The sequence below is a fragment of the Oreochromis aureus genome, linkage group 2, assembly GCF_013358895.1.
Source record: "Oreochromis aureus strain Israel breed Guangdong linkage group 2, ZZ_aureus, whole genome shotgun sequence".
NCBI classification, from domain to species: domain Eukaryota; kingdom Metazoa; phylum Chordata; class Actinopteri; order Cichliformes; family Cichlidae; genus Oreochromis; species Oreochromis aureus.
This window is the reverse complement of record NC_052943.1, coordinates 7,777,781-7,797,764: the sequence shown is the minus strand read 5'-3', so window position 1 is coordinate 7,797,764 and position 19,984 is coordinate 7,777,781. Positions and strand designations below refer to the sequence as shown.

The 19,984-nt window shown below is 42.9% G+C and overlaps 1 protein-coding gene across 3 annotated transcripts in view; it reads left to right on the top strand.

Moving 5' to 3' along the window:
• The window catches only part of unc5a (unc-5 netrin receptor A), a 154,262-nt gene that overhangs the window by 71,964 nt on the left and 62,314 nt on the right, over positions 1 to 19,984 (top strand). For all 3 annotated transcript variants that reach the window (XM_039616623.1, XM_039616619.1, XM_031745260.2), the window contains exon 2: positions 8,314 to 8,529. In XM_039616623.1, coding sequence (XP_039472557.1) covers positions 8,314 to 8,529 — 216 coding nt within the window. The remainder of the gene's footprint in view (positions 1 to 8,313; positions 8,530 to 19,984) is intronic.

Sequence of the window (19,984 nt, the reverse complement as noted above, 5' to 3'; positions counted from 1 at the left end):
ACACCATCAGCTAACTCTTTCAACTTAGTTTCACTGCAGACACTTTCCCCCAGACATCCACACATCACCTGCTGCCTGGTTCCAAACGCCACAGTTTGAGAACCTCTGCCATTTGTGAACAGTGTTAACTGTGATTCAATGCTTTCTTGCTGGCATAGACTGGATGGGGGAGATAAACTCCCCATTTCTAGTGGCATACTCACCAAGTCACCGTTGTCCTTGATGTCACTCAGCTGTCTGTCCTGCAGTCTCAGTGACTCCTGCTACCCTGTCTTTGACTACATCCTGCAACTGTTTTTTACAGAGATTTGTATATAACATGGCAGTTTCATGTGTCCCTACTCATTATGCTGAACTCACCCATGATGCAGAGCAGATCAAAATGTGCAATCAGTTATTTTTTTAAAAATTCTTTATTTAATGTTTAGTTTCAGAAAGTCTGGGTGGTACTCTGCTGTGTGCACATGCATACCCTGTCCCGTACTGCCAAAAATACAGCCTAATTCTGTGGGAAACACTGAGCATGTGCTTCCTCCACCTTAATGGTGAGTCATTAGCAGATCCAGTAGCATAGTGTGTCACCTCTACAAGTGCTGGTGGCATGGCAAATTGGAAAGCTGGCTCTGCCATTGTGTTAAGGTTATTAAAGTTGAACAGGTGATGGTTTGTCTTAGCCTCGTTATTGATCATATCTTTGTATTGTGTTCTAATTCTCTGTCTAATGCCGAGGAGCCTCCGAGCTCCGTCACGGTAATTAGATAGAAGTCACCCTCTATTTGTTTCTAACAGGATCTTTACTGGGAAGGTGGTAAATGATGAGATGAGGAGGAGGAAGAGAAATGAATAGGCGGGTTAAGGTGGTTGGTAAGTGTCACAAGGGTCCGTTTAATATAGTTTGTGTCGAAAAGCCTTTGGAAAAACTTTAAGGAGCTTCTGCAGACATCAGCAAGTGTGCGCTCTGTGTTCGGTTTGTTGCGTTGCCAACATGTTTTTTTGGACAGACACTAAAGTGATTTTTCTGTGCGTTTTCTGTGAGGACTGCTGCAAGGGCAGCGGAAAGAGAGCACATTTCCATCTAGTTGTAAAGCGGCATTTGCAGCATGAGCGTTGAATCATATTACATTATAGCAGTTAGTGCCATTTTTCCAGCATCCTAACCAAGCGTATGTAAGAATCACTAATAAACAAACAAAAACTTTTGACTCTTAAAGTGAGGGGAGCGTTTTTCTAGTATTTTTAGGTGGTCTTGTTGCCTTAGAAGGAAAGATTAGAGCAATAGAAAATTGCTCGTATCTTTTCATGAAACATTTCTATTCTGATCGGCACAAAAGGATCATGAAATAATGCTATAATAAGACTGAACGCCGATGGAAGAATCCATCACCTCAGCAGGGTTTGAATCTGGGTGCTAATACACTTTATTTAGTTTTGTCCTCCAGTAGTCGATGTCGCCATTCTGTATTTATTTATTTATTCTTAAGTTTATAGTTTTGGATAATTATGGCACTCTGGCTCACTTTCCTGATTGTTCTGCCCTTGTAAAATCCAGTGTGTGAACCATGCCATTTTAGCTGTAGGCATACCTGGTAATTAAAGGATTAATTTGGTAATCTAAATTGTCTTTTGTCTTTTTCTTCCTCCTCCCTCTCATTATTTCCTAACTTCCATTTCAAAGATTTAAGGCCTCCTTTACTTCTCCGTCTGCGTTTCCGTTTCTCCCAATGCCTGCTTCGAGTCCTATAATCAACTTGCTTCTGGATAACCTCGTTTCCGGCTAAGCGCAAGGGGACGACAAATCCGCAAGCGAGCGCGTGCCTCGCATGGCAAAGACTGCGACTGGGCTCTGCCCCTCCTGCCAGCGGTGGATGTCTTTACTTCCTTTGAGGATTGTGTGCAGTTATTAAGTCAAATGTGTTTAAATCTCCGTGGCTCTTTTGAGAAACATCATGCAACGAAGTGCCAAACAGGTGAAGCTTTGAAGAATCGGGAGGCATTTTACATTGCGAGTCTTGCTACAGCAAGGCGTTTTGGATGTTCCTCTAAAATGAGCCAAATCTGTCAAACGTGTCTCGTGTTTGTGCAGACTTTTACAGGAGAGCAATAAAAACGTTTTTCCTCACTCAGCTTTTTAGTTTTTGAATTTTCCAAAATTATTCAGTAGTTTCTTTTCATTTTCTTTTTAAAGTACTTGATCTTTGGCCTTTCATTGTTTTCTCAGTTGTATGTTTTGCTTGGTTGAAGTGACCTTTTTACTCCAAACACTGAATAGCAGTTAGCGATGCTTCTGAATGATGATTTTTTTTTCCGCCTGCCTATTATGCTGTTTCAGGGGAGCTCAAGTAATTTTTCGACATACATGCTCCAAGAAGAGCACATTTCTACTCAGTAATAAGGCAACTTGATCTTTGCAATGCTCTCCTTTTGAATTATGTATTTTTCAGTTAAAACCAAGCCCTTAATATAAGGTGATGATCAGAAGTTTATTTATTTACTCATTTTCCTACAAAATGGCCAAGTGCTCTCATGCTTAATTTACTGTGTACTCGAATTTGTAGTCAAAGAGGATCGCATACACACATGAGTAACACACCCAAGTAAGTGTAGTCGCTAAATAATCTTACTGGGAAGTTACAGCCAGCAATGAAACCACTGATATAAAAAGTGACTGTGTGAGAGGCCGATTCAGCCCAAAGACCGGATTGTGTGCAGAAACATCTGGAAATGAATGGCCACAAAGCATCAGCTGTGGCACTCGAGCAATGAATATGCATGTTTTCGTCTAATTTGGAGACCCTCAGTCCGCGCCGTCAACGGCACTTGCGACAATAAGAACGTGATTTCGGAATCACCACGGACCTGTTTAAAATCCCAAACTCTCTCTGCGCGCAGGTTTCCAGCTCCCAGCTGTGCTGCTCCTCTTTAAGCATCACTTTCAGCCATTTATTCACACACCTTTTGCACAAACTGCACATTTGCAAAGACAAGAAATCCTCGCATCAAGTCGCTCAACTTCCAGCGCGCTCTCACTTACGCTGCGCTCTCAAAATGTCAGCTCTTTTACCCTGACAGAAAACTTAAAATGGTCTCATAGGTTTCGAGGCAAATGCGTCTTTCATGACGCCGTCGCCTTGAAAGGTGAGCTGAAGCGAGGGGAGGTGGGGGGCTGACGCGGGGTGTCAGAGCCGGTGCTAGACGGCACAGAGTTGCTTCCCTGCCTAGATCCCCCACCACCACCATCGCCACCACCACAACCCCCGCCGAGGTGTTACTTCAAATAGATGACAAGGAAAATTGATAAATAGGAATCAACAAACCGGAATAAGTAAATGTGTAGGCTCCTGTTCAAAGGTGTAAGGCTCATTAATGGTGTTGTTCTGCACCATATTTACACAACAGCTCCACACTTGTTTTTCTTTTTTTTTCTTCCCCCTCTCTTTCCTTCTACTGACAAACTGTTTAATGACAAAACAAGCAAAAGCATTTAATCACATAAACAAAGAGACGCCTGTTTTTTGAGTAATGATGATTTATGTCTCCGGCTTTTGAAGGCACTTCTCAAAGTTGACGATGAGATTGAAGCTTCAGAAGCGCATCTATTATGGAAATGTTCTCTTCGGGAGCACTGTGGGCAGCACGTTATTAGTATCTAGGATGAATATATGCAAACACATGTGCAAGGGCCCGCATCACCGCTATATGCTTAGCATCCAATTTTGTATTCAATTAAGGGTGGGGGGGATGTAATAACGTCATATGTGGCATGCGTGAGGACAATTTACATATTCATCCTCCTCCTTTAGGCTCATATTCTCCTTCTGTCCTTCATACTCTTAGTTATTAATATAGTTTTAAAGCCTCTGCATCCTCCTACAACTGATGCTGATGCAAGTTTGGGTTGCAGTAGGTGCCGGTGCTAGTACATGTTTATTTAATGCATGAAAGCAGTTTCTATACTGGTGGATATCTGCTGACAGTAATTGATTGTTTTGCAGACCGACCTTAATGACCAGGGATATTGCATAGTGTGATTTTGCTTTTTAGCATTTCTGTTTTTTTGCATGCATAATTCTGCACCTCTCATTGATTGAAAGACAAAGCGGTTTGTGAGCAGCTTTTTTTGTTTTCGTTTGCTCTTTTGCATTGTTGTGGTCTTTTTTTTTTTTTTTGCATACATGCACTTTTTTTTGGCTTCATATGTATGTTTTGGCTCCAGGATGGCGTGTAAGTGTACAGTATACGGGGAGCACGAATGCTTCTGATACCGAATGAGTCTGTGTTTGTGGTTCGAGTGCTTGTTGAAGCGTGTTTGTCTCGTTGAAAAATGTACTCTGAATCCTCAGACATGTGGAGGAGTAAATATTTCTCATCTGGGGACAAACATACATCAGTCAGCCGTGCAGCAGATTATATATGATGGTGGAGGAAGCTTTTTTTCTTCCACCCCCCCATCACCGCACTCATCCTATTTCGTTTTCCTGCATTTTTCACTCTCGATGTAAATGCCGTCACGGGCGTATAGATAGCATTTCTAACTCGACATGATCAGCGCTTCTCTTCCCAGAACCATTATGTACATACGTTACGTTTAGAGCGATCACTGAATAAAGACACTCGTTGTTTAAGAGAGTCCGGAAACCTACTCATACAAACCCAGGCACTCGGAGGGAAAACATCAACCAACAAAGCGGTCGAGACAAATTTGATCTTAGCTTTGCTGTTAATAGCCAAACAAGAAATTGCATAATATTCTGGATTGTAATTTTAATTGAATTAATTTCAGAGGACATCGTAAGGCACTGATGGTGTCATAAAACACTTGTTATAGCTGCTGTTTATCACTCTGATGTAAATTATGCCCAGTGATTGCTCAATGATGCTTTACTTCAGGGACATGATGTTGGGAGAGAAAAAAATGTAATTGGCTCCAAAGGGCATATGATGTGTTGGTGCTGTGAGGGAGAAACACAAAAGAGGGTTATTTCCTCTCCAGCTACGGTTTTCTTTTCCTTTTTTTTGTTTTGTTTTGTTTTGTTTTTTTCGCCGGCTGACATCGCCGTACTGTGTCACTTTCTGCTTTTCATGTAGATGGAAGCAAAATTTAAAAAGCGGGGCACATCTACAGTATGTTGGGTTTTGTTTAGAAAAGAGACTTGAGCTTTCTGTGTACACGAAGGAAATAAAGAGGCCTGCTCCTGCAAAGTAAATGACACTAAAGTAGAAATCATTATGAAGTATGGAAGACTGGTAACACAAGACTGTTACAAAGCTGCAAAATCTAATCCTGTGTGATAATATAAAACAAGCATATATAGTTGCAGTCGTTACAGGAATATAATTGTTATTATTATTTCATTTTTTAGATTTTAACATTTATATGTTATAAGTGTTTTTTTCTGACCGCATCATAACAACTTTATCATCTTATCCTCATGTGAATGTGCTCAGCCCCTGACTTGGGAGTTGATGTGGTCAGCAGGACAGATGAGTCATGGGGTCTGTGTGAAGCAAGAAATCTGTCCTGGACATCATGGCTCAGCACACTGACAGCTGGTGCACCCTTGTTGTTGTGTGTGTGTGTGTGTTTGTGTGTGTGCATTTGAGGTTGTGCGTTTTGAATTGTCTCTCAAGAGAATAGCAGCTGCAGACAAATATCAGGGCAAAACTTGGCGTGTTTCTTTTAAAAACAACAAGAATTTTTTAAAAAAGAAGAAAGAATCCAGGTTTCTTTACAGGAAAATCTGCAGGAGTCCAAACAGTGGCCTGGCCCCAGGAACTCATCCACCATATTGTAGCAATTAAATCAGTGTCATGGCTGTATGATCAACAAGGGAGACGTTTAGCGTCCACTGTTTGTTGTTTGCGCGCGTACAATGATCTGGCAGTGGGCTCGGATGCATTTCACAATTAACAGCGGCCCAAGCCAATCACACTCAGCGGAATATAATGCAGGGCTGTACGTCTTGATTTGTGCACTGACCCGCAAGAAGTCAGTTAAGTGGCTGATACTCCCTATGTGTGCGCGTGAGAGCGAGCGAGCGAGCGCGTGTGTGCACGTTGACTTTGAAGTATGTTGTGTCGTGACAATAATCTAAGCCAATTTACTACGCATCAGCCCTCCATTATGGGTTTGACATAAAGCGGTGCGTGACTTGAATTCTCTTCCATAAAATGACAATTTGCTTCTCAAAAGAAATTACGTGTTTAACCTCATTAACCTAAAGCACATGCATTAAAACGGAAGGCTAACCGCCCTCCCTTGCACCCCTTGTGAGACACTCAAAAACACAAATTGGCAACATCATCAAAAGTTGAGAGTTCGCTCTGAATGTGACCCCTTGCAAATGGGAAGACAGTGGCGAGTTAACATCGGGAGTTCGTCGAGTCATTTCACAACTTGTCAGCCTTCTCGGGTGGCTTCGGTTTCACTCTGTTTCAACATCATCTGTCCTCTATGAGATGATTAACCTGGCAGGTGCGAGGTGAGTCTCGCCTACTGTTTTAGTGAGCTGCTGTCCTCGGTCTGCGGGGAGTACAGGGGGGTCAGCCCAGCCGGCTAATGGCTGTAGTCACAAAGCTGGAATCAGGCCCACTTGAAGAACCGGCCATCATTAGGAACAACACATTTTCAAACAGCCTGACCTGCCGGGCCCACACTGTTTATTAGCAAAGTTTTTGGCTCTCCTTTAAAGCAATTATATTCTCCATTCAAGATGAACTGTGGCCTAAACGTACACTCGCATGCGCAGTCGATAATGTCAGGCGCTCGAATAGGAAGCTGTCTAGTTTTTTTTTCCTCTGCAAATGCATGCAATAAGAAAATGTGTTCGGAAAATGAGGAAAACGGGGAAAATGGCAACGTGTCAGCAAGTGATGTATGTCGTTCATTGGACACAGAACATTTAGTTTTCATTAAGAGTTAAACATGTACACGCAACATTAATGGGGTTCAGTGACAGCAGCAGCGCCGCGCCTCACAGTATCTCATCCTGATAAATTAGCAACTCAGCACACAGGGGTACAAGGGAAAGAAAGGGAGAAGAAAGAGAGACATTAATATAATGTGTAGTGGGGGAGGAACTGACAGATAATGTCTTCATCTGAAGATTGGTATTTATGATGCAATGTAATATTATCCCTGACCCGGGCATCGGCAAGCTGTAAGGATGAACAAAGGCCGGGCGAGGGAGGACGTCAGGAGAGGGAGGGAGTGGGGGGGGGAGAGGTCAGCACGAGTGTTGGCGTTTTCATTGTGTGAGATGTGGACTGCCGTCCTCTCCCTCCGCGCAGGGAGTGATGGAGAAGGTTGTTAATGCCTGGTTTGTCAGCCATATTGGATTCAGGGCAGTAAATTAATATCGCACTCCTTTTAGAGGGGTTTTATTTTGGGATTTACCAGTCTCCCTTGAGTGTCGGTGGTGTAAAGAGGTTATTTCCCTCTTTCTCCTCCGTTCTGTGTCCTCTCGCTATCTCTCGCGCAAGGCTAATATGTTTAGAGAGAGCGAGAAAGTGTGTTCATGGAGGAAGGATGTGTGCGCTGCAGGCTCTTTTGTGTCACTCAGCATTTGGATAGCACATTTTTCAGCGAGAAGTCTGCCGTAAATTGTGGCATCATCCGAGCAAGGACAGCTCCGTATCTCCGAGGTGTTTCTCTCCTCCTCCCGCCTCCTTCCTTTTCATGTCATTTATATGTCATGTGAGATTTTAAAGGAATAAAAAGACATCTACTGGATATAGGAAGTGATTTTAAGTTAACAGGCTGTTTAGCTGTCAGTCATCAACCTTCCCTGCCTCGTGCCCTGTCGTGTTTAATGTGGGTAGAGTTAGAGTCCCGGTTGAAGAACCGTATAACACAGTGTGAAGTGGCCTAGTCGTTGAGATGGGGATTTATGGCTGCTGGTCCATCAGTGGTGATGTTAAAGGGCTGTGATTAAGAGCTGGAGTAAAGACATGGACTTTGCTATCCCCGCGACCCAGCCAAGAGTACACGAGGCCGATCTCCATCACTGCCAACTCTGCTCCACGCGGCTCCGTCTCTCTTTTTTGCTCTTTGTCCATCTGTCTCTCTCTGTCTTCTTCTGCCTCGTTCGTGTGCATATGTATGAGCTCAAATTCACCAAGGACTCCCAATCCCTGCATTAGATATTTTCTTGCATTTTCGCTCACCAGTCAAGCAGTCACAACAACGAAGTACGACAAGGTTCAGCTCCTGCTTTCATGACAACTTGAAATACTTTGAAAGCTTTTCTTTTTCACTTTTATTTGACATCTCTCTGAATATCTTTTTCTCCCCCTTCCTCCTCTTTATCCTCCAAGGTTCTGAGCACGCTGCCACGGCGACGCTTCCCGCCGCCTTCTCGGACCTGTTACCTCACTTCTTGGTAGAGCCGGAGGACGAGTACATTGTAAAGAACAAGCCGGTGACTCTGACCTGCCGCTCCACCCCGGCCACGCAGATCTACTTCAAATGCAACGGCGAGTGGGTTCACCAAGATGACCACTTGATTGAACGGACTGTTGACCCAGCAACAGGTACACCAGACACAAAATCTGTGACCCACATAGATAACCAATTTTCACTGAATTTTGCCTCTATTGGGACTCCTTCTGTGCAGTGTTTCAACCCAGATATGAGCCAGTTTTCTTTTCTTTTTTTTTTGCATTTTGTCTGCTACAGATGTATGACATGTGCAACTTCATAGAATCATTATGTAAAGTGTTTGTGTGCTGAAACCTGGATTTGCAATTTGCCAGTGATTACTGTGCTCCATCGGGCTCTTGGCTCATCCTCCAGCCTATTTAGCCTGCCAGTCTCATAATAAGCACATTGGTTTCAGTCTCAGAAATCTTCTCGATCACCTTGGAGACCTGTTTGTTTTTCTCTCCGTTGTGCTGCAATCCCCCGCCTCCACCATCAGTGTCATAAACATGTATGACACTGATGTGGTGTGATTCAGCAGCGATCTGCAAAATTCAAACCACTCATTTACAGCCTGACAACTGATTGGGAATGAGAAACGTGGCCGTGACAGGTTTTTCTGGGGGTGGGCGGTTGGGTGGGGGGGGGTAGACGTGCACGCATGCACTTGTGGCTGGCTGTACATAGCAAAGCCATGTTTGAAAAGCGGATGAAGTGCAACAACTGAGAGATGCATGAAAAGATAGGCACATCAGTCGGCTTCTTCACACAGACACAAAGGGAATTCAGGAAACTCTGAAGAGAAATTTAATCAGAAATATATTAATTCATATGCAAACACTGCCGCTTTGTTTTAAGATGAAGAGCTCACAGTTTTAACATTTTATCCATCTGGGCTACAGGGTTCGGAATTAACATTCAGCACCTCGGCAAATGTAGGCACAAAAAAAGGCATGCTTATCTAACTTTCAGTGTCTAGATATCAATTCAGCCTGACACTTCGGTAGGTGAGGACGTCTGATCTAGTCTCCAAAATTTTCCCACAACGAGGCTTTGATTGGTGTACGTGCAGGCTTGTCCCTTCCCGTTCTGCTCTTTTTTTCTTAATAAAACAAATCTCCTGTTTTTGTTTTTTAATGATCTCTTCTAACATGAGCATCTTTGAGAAATGTTTGGTGATTTAAACTTCAAATTCTCCCAGGTACACAGCTTGTTTATATCTCTTCCTGTCGTGTCCCACAACCTCGCTGTCACTCACACGCCGACTGTCGATGGCAGGCTGTTTTGGCTTTTTCTGTTTTTTCTTTTTGGCGTCAGGGTCTTTAAATAATGCCAACAAAACAAAAAGTATAAAAGTTGATTGTAGTTCTTTGCTGAAAATGGGAGAGAAAAAAATGAGCACACAAGGGAGCGCTTGTGGATTTGCATCATTAGGAAGAATTCTCAGCGAGTCAACAGTGATAAAATTTGATTTCCCTTCTTGTGTTAACAGCTCTGCTCTCACAGTTTGGTACAGTTGTTAATCGGAGTGATACGAATGGAAGTGCTTTAAAAAGGGCTTCTTTTTTTAGTTTGTCAAATAAATGGTCAACATCTACTAGCCACGGGTGAATGCAAACACTTAGCAAGCCGTGACGTGCAGCGGTTTTACTGCTTTTCTGTAAACAAACTTCATAATGTCGCAGCCAATAACTGTCCAATAATCTCCTTTTAAAAACATTATTAATGAAAAGGAAAGTATCAGAGAAACCTGTCTGAATATTTCTCTCACGTGTGCACTGGTTTCTTCGCAGCTCCTTACCGGCACACGTGTTCGTGACAAAAGAAAGTAGAAAAAGGAAAAGTGTGGCAGCAGTGCAGCTGGCAGAAGGAGAGATAATTAATTAGAATAATTACACGAAAATTGCGACTGAAATTGAAATTAACACGAGCGCTCTAGAAACTTTTAAAGTGGCCTCTAGCTTTTGATCACTTTGAAATTCGGGCTTGTTCAAGCCGTTAACATAAGTGTTACACTCTCTGGTTATCATGTCTTTTGTCGCTATCCATCCATTCATCCACCCACCCCCCTAAATGCTTTTCCAGTGAGGTTGACGTGGGGCTGGAGTTTAGCCCAGCTGCACAAACAGCCCTATGCACGCAGACAACCGGCCAATTACAAATCATCAGTTAATTTAACTTGTTATTCTTTAGTAAAGCCACTGGGCCACCGTCTTTAAACAACATAGTTAAAATAAGTATTCATGTAAGCAATGTTGCTGGTTACCTGTATAACCTTGGGTTTCTCTGTTAAATTTATGGTCTGTCCACACTGCATTTCAGACCGTCTGAAACCCCCGCCTGCCAGCCCTCTCAGACGTCTGATAGGTGATGTCTCTTTAGCTTATTTTAACTCAGTGTCTGACTGGATGGGTTGTCAGAAAATGTGTTATCACTATTTTTACACAATATCTGCTCCTGTTTCTCCTTTCCAATTTATAATGGCTGTTCTTTTTCTTACCCCCTCCCCCATCCACTTTTATAAGAGCTAGAAACACACTTGATCTCAGATCCGTTTTGAACAGTGCATCTTAAGTTGAGAGTGACCTGTTTATTTAAATAGACTCGCTGATTGGATGATGTACAGTCGCTGATATGCAGCGAGCACCAGGTGACGTTGTGGAGGCTGCTCCTTAACTTTGATCTGCGGAATATGAATAGTTTTGTCAATAGCTAAAAAGAACATGACGTGCCCCATAAACTGCTGACTTTATGGGGAACAACATTACTAATGCGATGTTGCTCTGCCAACGTTTAATGATGATGGACCATTTGCCATGTCGTTATGAGCCGTTATAGTTGGCATTTATTTGTCTATGAAACAAATCCGTCGTGCTGGGTGCCACAGACCCCCCCCCCGCAGCAAGCGAGGGGCTCGGTCTTTAGAAACCCTGTGAAGTTCCAAGGCTTCCTTGCAGCTCCGCATATCAGTCTGCAGTCCCGCTGCCTTTGATGAGGGATGTTTCATATGTGGAGCTGTGCAGTTATGAAGGACGCGTGGTTGTCCAGAGGTACGGCTGCTCCAAGGTACCTGCATCGATCTCTCAAACACTTGTGCTGTTTAATGTCAGCACTGCCCCGAGGAGTTTACTGATGGCTCCGTCTAATCCCACTTCTTGCAAGAAATGTGTAAGGTGCACACATCCAACAGTGGTAAAGCGTGTGTGTGCGTGCGTGTGTGTGTGTGTGTGTGTGTGTGTGTAGCACAGGCCTGTCAGGTTGTTCTTACCCTGGATGTCACACTCACACTGGACTCTAAACTCGTACCTGTTGCCAAGCAACCAGGACTTCTGTCACACCAGAAGCTGCCCGATATCAACATCCTGCCTTAAGGAGGGAGGAATGAGGAGTTTGGACTCGTATCCAACTTGAAAAAAATTGATTGACAATTTATACCTGGTGGAGCAGGGGGGAAAATCACCTTGTCAAAATAGCACATTTCTTCGAGAGAAATTTTGAACATTTCTCTGTGTGATTGCAGTTTCTCCCACCCGTGTTTTGCACCCAGTGCTTTCGCTATTAAGAAGGCCAGAGATGTAAATAGCCACACGATCAGCCAAAAGCTGTCAGAAAGCTCCTGAGATATCAGCCTCGGTTTAAGCTGATTAGCATTCTTGTCAAGGGGCCTCCTTTCTTTTCTTATGCAAATGGAAAGGATGCTCTTAATTGCAACAATAAATTAATAGAAATTGCACGCAAACACATCAAAATCAAGAGTCACTGTCGGAGATGTTGTGCAGATTTATTGCTTATTGTCCTCTATTCAGACGGGATTTTTCTTCCAGTCTTTGATGGATAAGTGGCTGTTCAACAATGAGGCACACATGCAGTTTGAAGTTTTGATTCTGAAAGAAGCAGCAGGCCCGCTGTCGTGGTCTGCACTGTCCGTCGATTTTTCTCCATTCTTTTCTCATGTTTTTGTGCCTCCCTTGTATACTTTGACAGCATGCGCAGTGTTGACCACCGATTTGGACTCTTTGATGTATTTATTTATTTTGTTAGCATCAGTGTTGTGTCCTGGTTGCACACGTGTGCACCTGTGTACACACTCAAAAAGCATGCAGGTTTAAGCGTCTCCTCTGCAAACGTTTCATATAATTTTATATCACAAGCTGTAATTGAACATTTTAATCAGCTGCCTCTCCAGCGAGTCCTCTTGGACTGCAGCTGGTAGAAGCTGGTTGCTGTGCTGTGCAGGCTTGGTGAGATTGGAGTAGTTTATGTGAAGCAGTTCTTTACCTGCTGGAGATTCTGGTCATAAAGGGAACGGAGGCTCAAGCGGCTGAAAATAAGAGTGAGGGGATTGTCCGCTAATATGTCAGTTGTTAAGGATGTCATTCTCTCACATCAGCGGAGAATAAAAATACTATGTGTGTCTGTGTGAGTTTGTGTGGTCAGCAACTCTTCCCGTTATATTTTGAAGGATTACTACATTTCTTGCTGCTTTATTGTCCCGTCCAGTTTACCTGCGCTTCATTATTACTGCGCATCCATCTCTGAGCCTTCCCTCCACATTTGCCTCCAGACCTTTGATTCGCCATTTGGTAATTATTTTTCCTAGTCTGGCTTTGCCGGCTTTTTCCTGCCTTTGTTTTCTTTCACTGAAGAACCTTTCGTTAATCTCCAGCACTTGCCTGCCTGAAAAACCACCACCAGTGATATTGGTACAAAAATAAATGAAAGGTAATTAATTAAGCTGTTTGTCAGCGTAAGTGTGAAAAATTTATTATTCATTAACCAAGAAAAACACCTCCACCCCCCCCAAATGTTTCTGAGCCCGTTTGAGTATTTTGGAAAAGGTTTTAATCGGCAGTGAAACTTATCAGGGTGAAATTAGAGTTAAAACTTAACCTGACTTATTATTGGAGTTTCCTGTTTTGGCTTCCCTTCATTGGCTTCCTGTTAAATCCAGAATTGAATTCAAAATCCTGCTCCTCACATACAAAGTCTTAAATAATCAGGCCCCATCTTATCTTAATGACCTTGTAGTACCATATCACCCTATTAGAGCACTTCGCTCTCGCTCTGCAGGCTTACTTGTTGTTCCTAGAGTATTTAAAAGTAGAATGGGAGGCAGAGCCTTCAGTTTTCAGGCCCCTCTTCTGTGGAACCAGCTTCCAGTTTGGATTCGGGAGACAGACACTATCTCTACTTTCAAGATTAGGCTTAAAACTTTCCTTTTTGCTAAAGCATATAGTTAGGGCTGGACCAGGTGACCCTGCATCCTCCCTTAGTTATGCTGCAATAGACGTAGGCTGCCGGGGATTCCCATGATGCATTGAGTTTTTCCCTTCCAGTCACCTTTCTCACTCACTATGTGTTAATAGACCTCTCTGCATCGAATCATATCTGTTATTAATCTCTGTCTCTCTTCCACAGCATGTCTTTATCCTGTTTTCCTTCTTCACCCCAACCGTCGCAGCAGATGGCCGCCTCCCTGAGCCTGGTTCTGCCGGAGGTTTCTTCCTGTTAAAGGGAGTTTTTCCTTCCCACTGTCGCCAAAGTGCTTGCTCATAGGGGGTCATATGATTGTTGGGCTTTTCTCTGTATTTATTATTGTGCTATCTACTGTACAATATAAAGCGCCTTGAGGCGACTTTTGTTGTGATTTGGCGCTATATAAATAAAATTGAATTGAATTGAATTGAGTTTCACTCAGAGCCCTACTGAAACCTTTTTGCAACATGCTCTGGCTAAGACATGCAGACTTAACAACTTAAAGACTTGACTATATATATGTAACTAATAATAGAGTTATAACACGTTGATAGGCAATAATAGTGTTTGTTATATGGTGTCATTAAGTCCATACAAATAAGTCAAATCTGAAACAATATCTTCTCAATAGCAACTGAGAATTTTAAACTAGCACATTAAATTAGAAGCTAGAAGAGACGGTGCCCGCTTTCTGCAGCAGCGATTTGAACGTGCAGAGACGGGGAGAGAGAGAAAACATTTTCCAAAGTTTGAGCAACTGCGGGAGGTTTGAGGCACGAGGAGCCGCAGGCAGAAAGCAGAGATAAGATTGTATTGGACCAAAAACAATTTGCGTAACAGCTCTAAATCTATTAAACTGGAGAGCAATTCTTATTTGCCAAATAGGACGGAGCAACATGATTACATTCTGTGCACCAGCATGCAAATTTGACTCAACTTTTTTTTTTACACCTTTTTCTAATGTTGCAAATCATTAAGTAAGCTCTATATTGCAATATTGGACTACAACAAGTTGTGATTTACTGTCATCGCTTGATGTCATTGTAAGGTATCACTAGATTACGTCATATATTGATACCGCAGACCTATCCTAGTACTACAGACCTGCGTTTGTGGAAAACGGGCAAAGCAGTGAGCACCAGGTTGTGTGACATAAGCTAAGTTGAAGCAGACTGCTTGTTCTGAGCATGTCTGTTCACCGAGGCACTCAAAGCATTGAAGCAACCTGCCGTTGTCTGCTGTGATTACCGCGGAGTGAACATCAAGGGATTCCCTCAGTCCTAATCGCTTTTGGTCATGCTGTTGTTACTAAAGAATATCAAATGGGAAAACAAAACTGATCAAAGCGAGCCCAAGAAGTGATCGATGAATCCTTCACCTTCACGCAGCCGAACGGAGCAGCAGAAGGAATATGGGATACGTGGCTGTTTCTGACATGAGCTGTTCTGACCCAGCGCAGCAGAGGTAATATTCAGCAAACTCCAAACATGTTCAGTCCCAGCGCTCAGACAAACGTCAAAGTAACTGGAAGGGTTTAAATTAATAACTGACCCAGGTCTGACGTGCCGGCATGTTTCAGTCAGACCGCTCAGTATCCAGGCTCGGACTGTAGAAAACATGACATGTGGATAACTGTCTACGAGAGACGTGACCTCTGCCCTCATCAGACAGGTCTGTTTATTGAATCTGATTCAGAGCAGGAAAGACAAAAGAGGCGCTCGGCCCGACTGTGTGCTGTTTAGTTACAGTTAGACTTGCTCACGCACCTTTGTGTTTCATAACACACACACACACACACACACACGTACACGGAGCTGCTTTCAGAAACTCCTTTGAACATGGAAAAGAGAAGAGATGTCACAATTTGTCCTTCCTCTCTTGGTTTCAGTGTCCAGTATCGATCCGTCCTCAAGTCTATCGGTTCTCATTACCTGTCCTCAGTAACTTATCTCAATTGTTATGGCTGTGACTGCTTCCGAAGCCTCGGACAGCTCTGTGTCTTTCCCAGGTCGGCGAGAGGAGACGTCTGGCGAGTCCTAATAAAGACATATCCCCTCCGAACAAATCAATGCTGACAGTGTGTTTGCATAGATTAGGAGATTCTCCCACTCTATGATTTCTCATCAGACGCATGATGAGGAGAAGGGAGATTGGCATTTGAGCGGAGGCTTGTTGTATGGGACCAGGCTGATTTGATTGTGTTTGCATTTCATCTGCCAGCATTGATGGAAACGATTTTGATCCACGCTCCGCATTGTCACCCAGCAGCAGACCCTCTCAGGTGGAAAATACATGCATTTCACATTCCTATTTCAATAAACCTCTGCAACTGCCTTATAAAGATGGGAGATTATATTTTCTTTGTTGATTGAACCGGATGTCGACAAGGCTCCTGAAAATGAAAAGAGAACATGATGGAGAAAACAGCAAACACTTTCTTTGTACTTTTTGAAATAGTTTATCGTTGAGTCATACGCACGATATTAATAAACTAATATTCTCTTTTTATAACACCGCAAATCATTTAAAAGGCCTTTAGAAAGGGACCATAACCCATCCCTAAGAGGGTTTATCAGCATCCGCTCTTGTCCTCTGTCAATCCTTTGAAGTCTAAATACCGCATATGACGTAGTCGGTAAATCTTTTAAAGCCATCTACCAGTTTTGGAAAATAACTAATAATGTTATGACAATACAGGGCTAGCCCTGATGTCTGCAAACCTGAGAGGATTCATTTGTATAAAATATGTTGGGGGGTTTTTGTTTGGTTTTTTTGACTCACTCCATCCTGGATTGTGATGTGATGACATATTTAATTTCTGATCTAAGGGGGAGATAAGCTAGGCTAAGCCTAAATGATCTGTAACCTTTATTTTAATACCTGAATACTTATCTGTGGTATTAAAGCAGCCAATCGCCTCCCTAACACCAGCTCCCACCCACTCTCCCCCACTCTCCATGTCTGTGTAATACACATTTTCTTTTCTTTATTCCCTCACATCTGTATAGGTCAACATCACGGATGCCTTAGAGGAGACGAGCTCCTTTTACACAAATGGCATTTATTTGAAAGCGGTAACGAGCCCGCTGTCATTTCAGCGTTATCAAAATTCAGGTGAAATCAGGACAGAGGTGTCCCAGTGGTGATGGGGCCACACAAAAGTGATTAAATGTGATCTTTAACAGAATATCGAAGAACAGTCCAGTTGCAGTTTAAGCAAAGCCTGATTGGTCCGCGAGTCAGGATCTAATGAACAGAAGGAAATAAGAGAATCAGTGGGGAAGAGGACAATATAGTCCTAAATGAACGAAATGGCCTTGTACCACCTGCTAAGCATCGATCAGTAGCCAAGGGGACTAATTGATAATGCATTATTAGCTGCTTCCCTATAATGGGACTTGTATTTCATCCTGCCCTTGATTGCAGGACGGAGGGGAAAGGATTTGGCAATGAAGCACTGAAAAACAGATGGCAAGGTGAATTGTTCCCGTGACACATCTGCCAGTGCGTTCTATTAGACTTCTCAGGCAGGTCAGCCTGAGCGAGTGCGAGCGTGGACGTGTTTATGTGCAGGGAAGCAGACCTTTCTCAAAGCACAGCAACACGGCACAGAGAGAGAGGGGAGTCAAAGTGGATTTAATTGAAGCCCGTGTTTGTCTGGCCTTGAGACAACTGCAAGTGTGTTTGCAGCAGTCGGAGTAAAGTGTGGCAGGCTGAATTAAAAACCAGCCAGCTGTGCTGATTGATCCCACCAATAAAATCATACAAGAGACCGCACTCCTTGGCGTCTCCAACTTTGTGTTAGTAGTAGGTGGGGGGGGGTTCTTAAGTTTCAAATTTGGTTGGGTCTGTTTCTTTTGAAGTTGGTCTTGACATGTAGGAATAATAAATTTCAAAATTAACTGCAATTAGTGGAACAAAAGTGGGAAAAAAAAAGATAATTACCATTTGTCAAACAACAACACCACTGTTCCAATCTCCCACACGCACAGCCTTTGTCCTCCCACCAAAACATATCCCACGTCAGCTCAGCGCCATGCTTTCTCTAAAGTAATTTTGCATTTGTCAGTCTCACAAAAGCTGTGCCCTTGGTGGAAGTTGGAATGCATTCAGCAGTCTTAGGGCTACGTTCTTTTTAGAGCAGTTAAAGTTATTTATTTATGCCGTCTGGTAAAGATAGACATGTTATCAATACAGTCCTTCAAGCTCGCATTTGTGCGTGGAGTTTTTATTTTGTTTTTTTAAAAAAAAGAAGAAATCTCTTGTTGTGGCCAGTTCCTCATTTTGAAATGGAAATGCACTGCTGGATATTTTCTCTTGGTCTGGGCGTGTGTGTTAAGTATTTTAGTTTTCTGAATGCTTAAGAAAAGGCATTTAAAATGCATTTTCAAAGGCTCTCGGTACCTTTGTGGAAAGCAGCTAGGTTCTGAGAGCTACATGGAAATATTGGCTTAGATCCGTCTTAACTACTTCTGAGCTTTCCCTGCCCTAACCAAGACATCTGGATAAAATGTGCTTTGTATGCTGCAGCACATGCATTACCCAGACCACTCGCACTTCCCTTGTGCCAAGCAAATAGAGGCCAAAGTTGCAAATGTGCTTAGATTCCATAATGTACCTCAGAACTGGACAGAGAGGAGCTGGTAAACTCCATCCGTGACCTGGTGGTTTGGTGTTCAGCAGTAAACTTTCACATTTATATATTTATTTTTGCTACTGTAATGTAATTTTATCTCTCAACTTACCTCTGCATCCTTTGGAAAATGAAAAGCGCTAGTGTTATGCTGACAGAAGGAGACAGAGTGGGAGTTTGCGGTGTCAATCAACATCTGCTTTGCTCAGATTCATTTAAAAATAGTGGAGCTGCAGGTGTAGTGAGGGAGCTTGACAGCTAAATAGTCCTCAGAGATTTTTGATAGGCAGAGGAACTCGGTGGCTGGGAAGTTAATGCTTTGTGTGCTTGGCCCCGAGGAGACTTTCACTATAGGTATTTTACACAGTCCTCAAACAAACATCAAGTCGCAGCTTTCCTCCTTTTTAAACTAAAAGCTGCAGGGTGTCCCGGGTATGGGATAGTGGTGCTGTAGTGAAAGGACTGTTTTGTGCAGTGAGGGGAAGAAGAATAGCTTCAATTTTGTCATGAAGTGCTGCGTAAAATATGAGTGGGAGAAGAGAAAGAAAGTGTCACAAATAGGTATTTCAATGGAGGTGGGATGGTGCTTTTACAAGCAAAGACATCTAAAGCTGTCTAGTGTGTATTGTGCTTTAAGAATTTATTTACTCTAAAGTATTAAGTAAACCTACAGTGCATCGCCTGTGTACTTTTTATAGAGGCTGTTGGACTTTGGGTCGGGTGGGTGACAGAGTGAAAAACAAGCAGGCAAACATTTTCTCCCTCGCGTTTCGGGAAATAAAACTGGAGTCAGCAGTCAGCGTTTTCCTGCCCGCGTGTAACACTTCTAGACTCTGTGTTTGCGGTCAGCATGCTGACCACACGACACGGGACAAAAAGGGGAATGCTGAAAAAGAGCGTCTGAGGAACCTGAGGAAACCTTTGCATTGAAGCAGGTGTTCAATGAGGCATGCTGACAACAACAGGAGCAGACGTCCCAGTCTGGGAGCCATCAGGAAGCAATCTTGAGGATTTTATGTGATTCAAATGAATAATTCATTTGTGTTGTTTTAGCGTTTTTTCTTCTGAAGATGGTTTTTCTCTTCCTGCTTCTTTCGAGAGATTTCGGAGCAACGTGTATTTAAAGAGCAGTCAAAAGCCAATTACTTTATTATTTAAAGAATTATTTAAATTATTTGTTCATAAATTGGGGCGAGGAAAAAAATGTCTTGCAGACTGCCCATCCTTAACATTTGGTTTGCTTCGGTTGTTTTGTGCATCTGTGCTTCATGTCTGCATATTATCCCAACACCACCTTCATAACATCTGCTACCTCTGGTATAAAACAAGGCTCACGGGGTCCACTTTGTATTTTCACCCCAGTTTTTTTTTCTTTTTCAGCGTCAGGTTATTTATAAAGTCCACAATTCTCTTTCTTGCATCTGCAGCATTAATAATTAAAGCAGTCGGATTCGAACAAAGAAATCAATATTTAAAGGCTCAATCCGTGCTCGGTCTGCAGCGCTTCATCCCCTCATGCGTCGCATTATACTTGATTGTGGACTCAACAACGCGCTTCGTTTTGGAATGAGAGCCTTGTAAGCTCAGCATCATGTGACCGCTGTGGTAGTTGGGGGGGGATTAAACAGATTACACACTGAGGCTGTGAACACTTTCCAGGTTTAAGTCGGAGCTTCCAT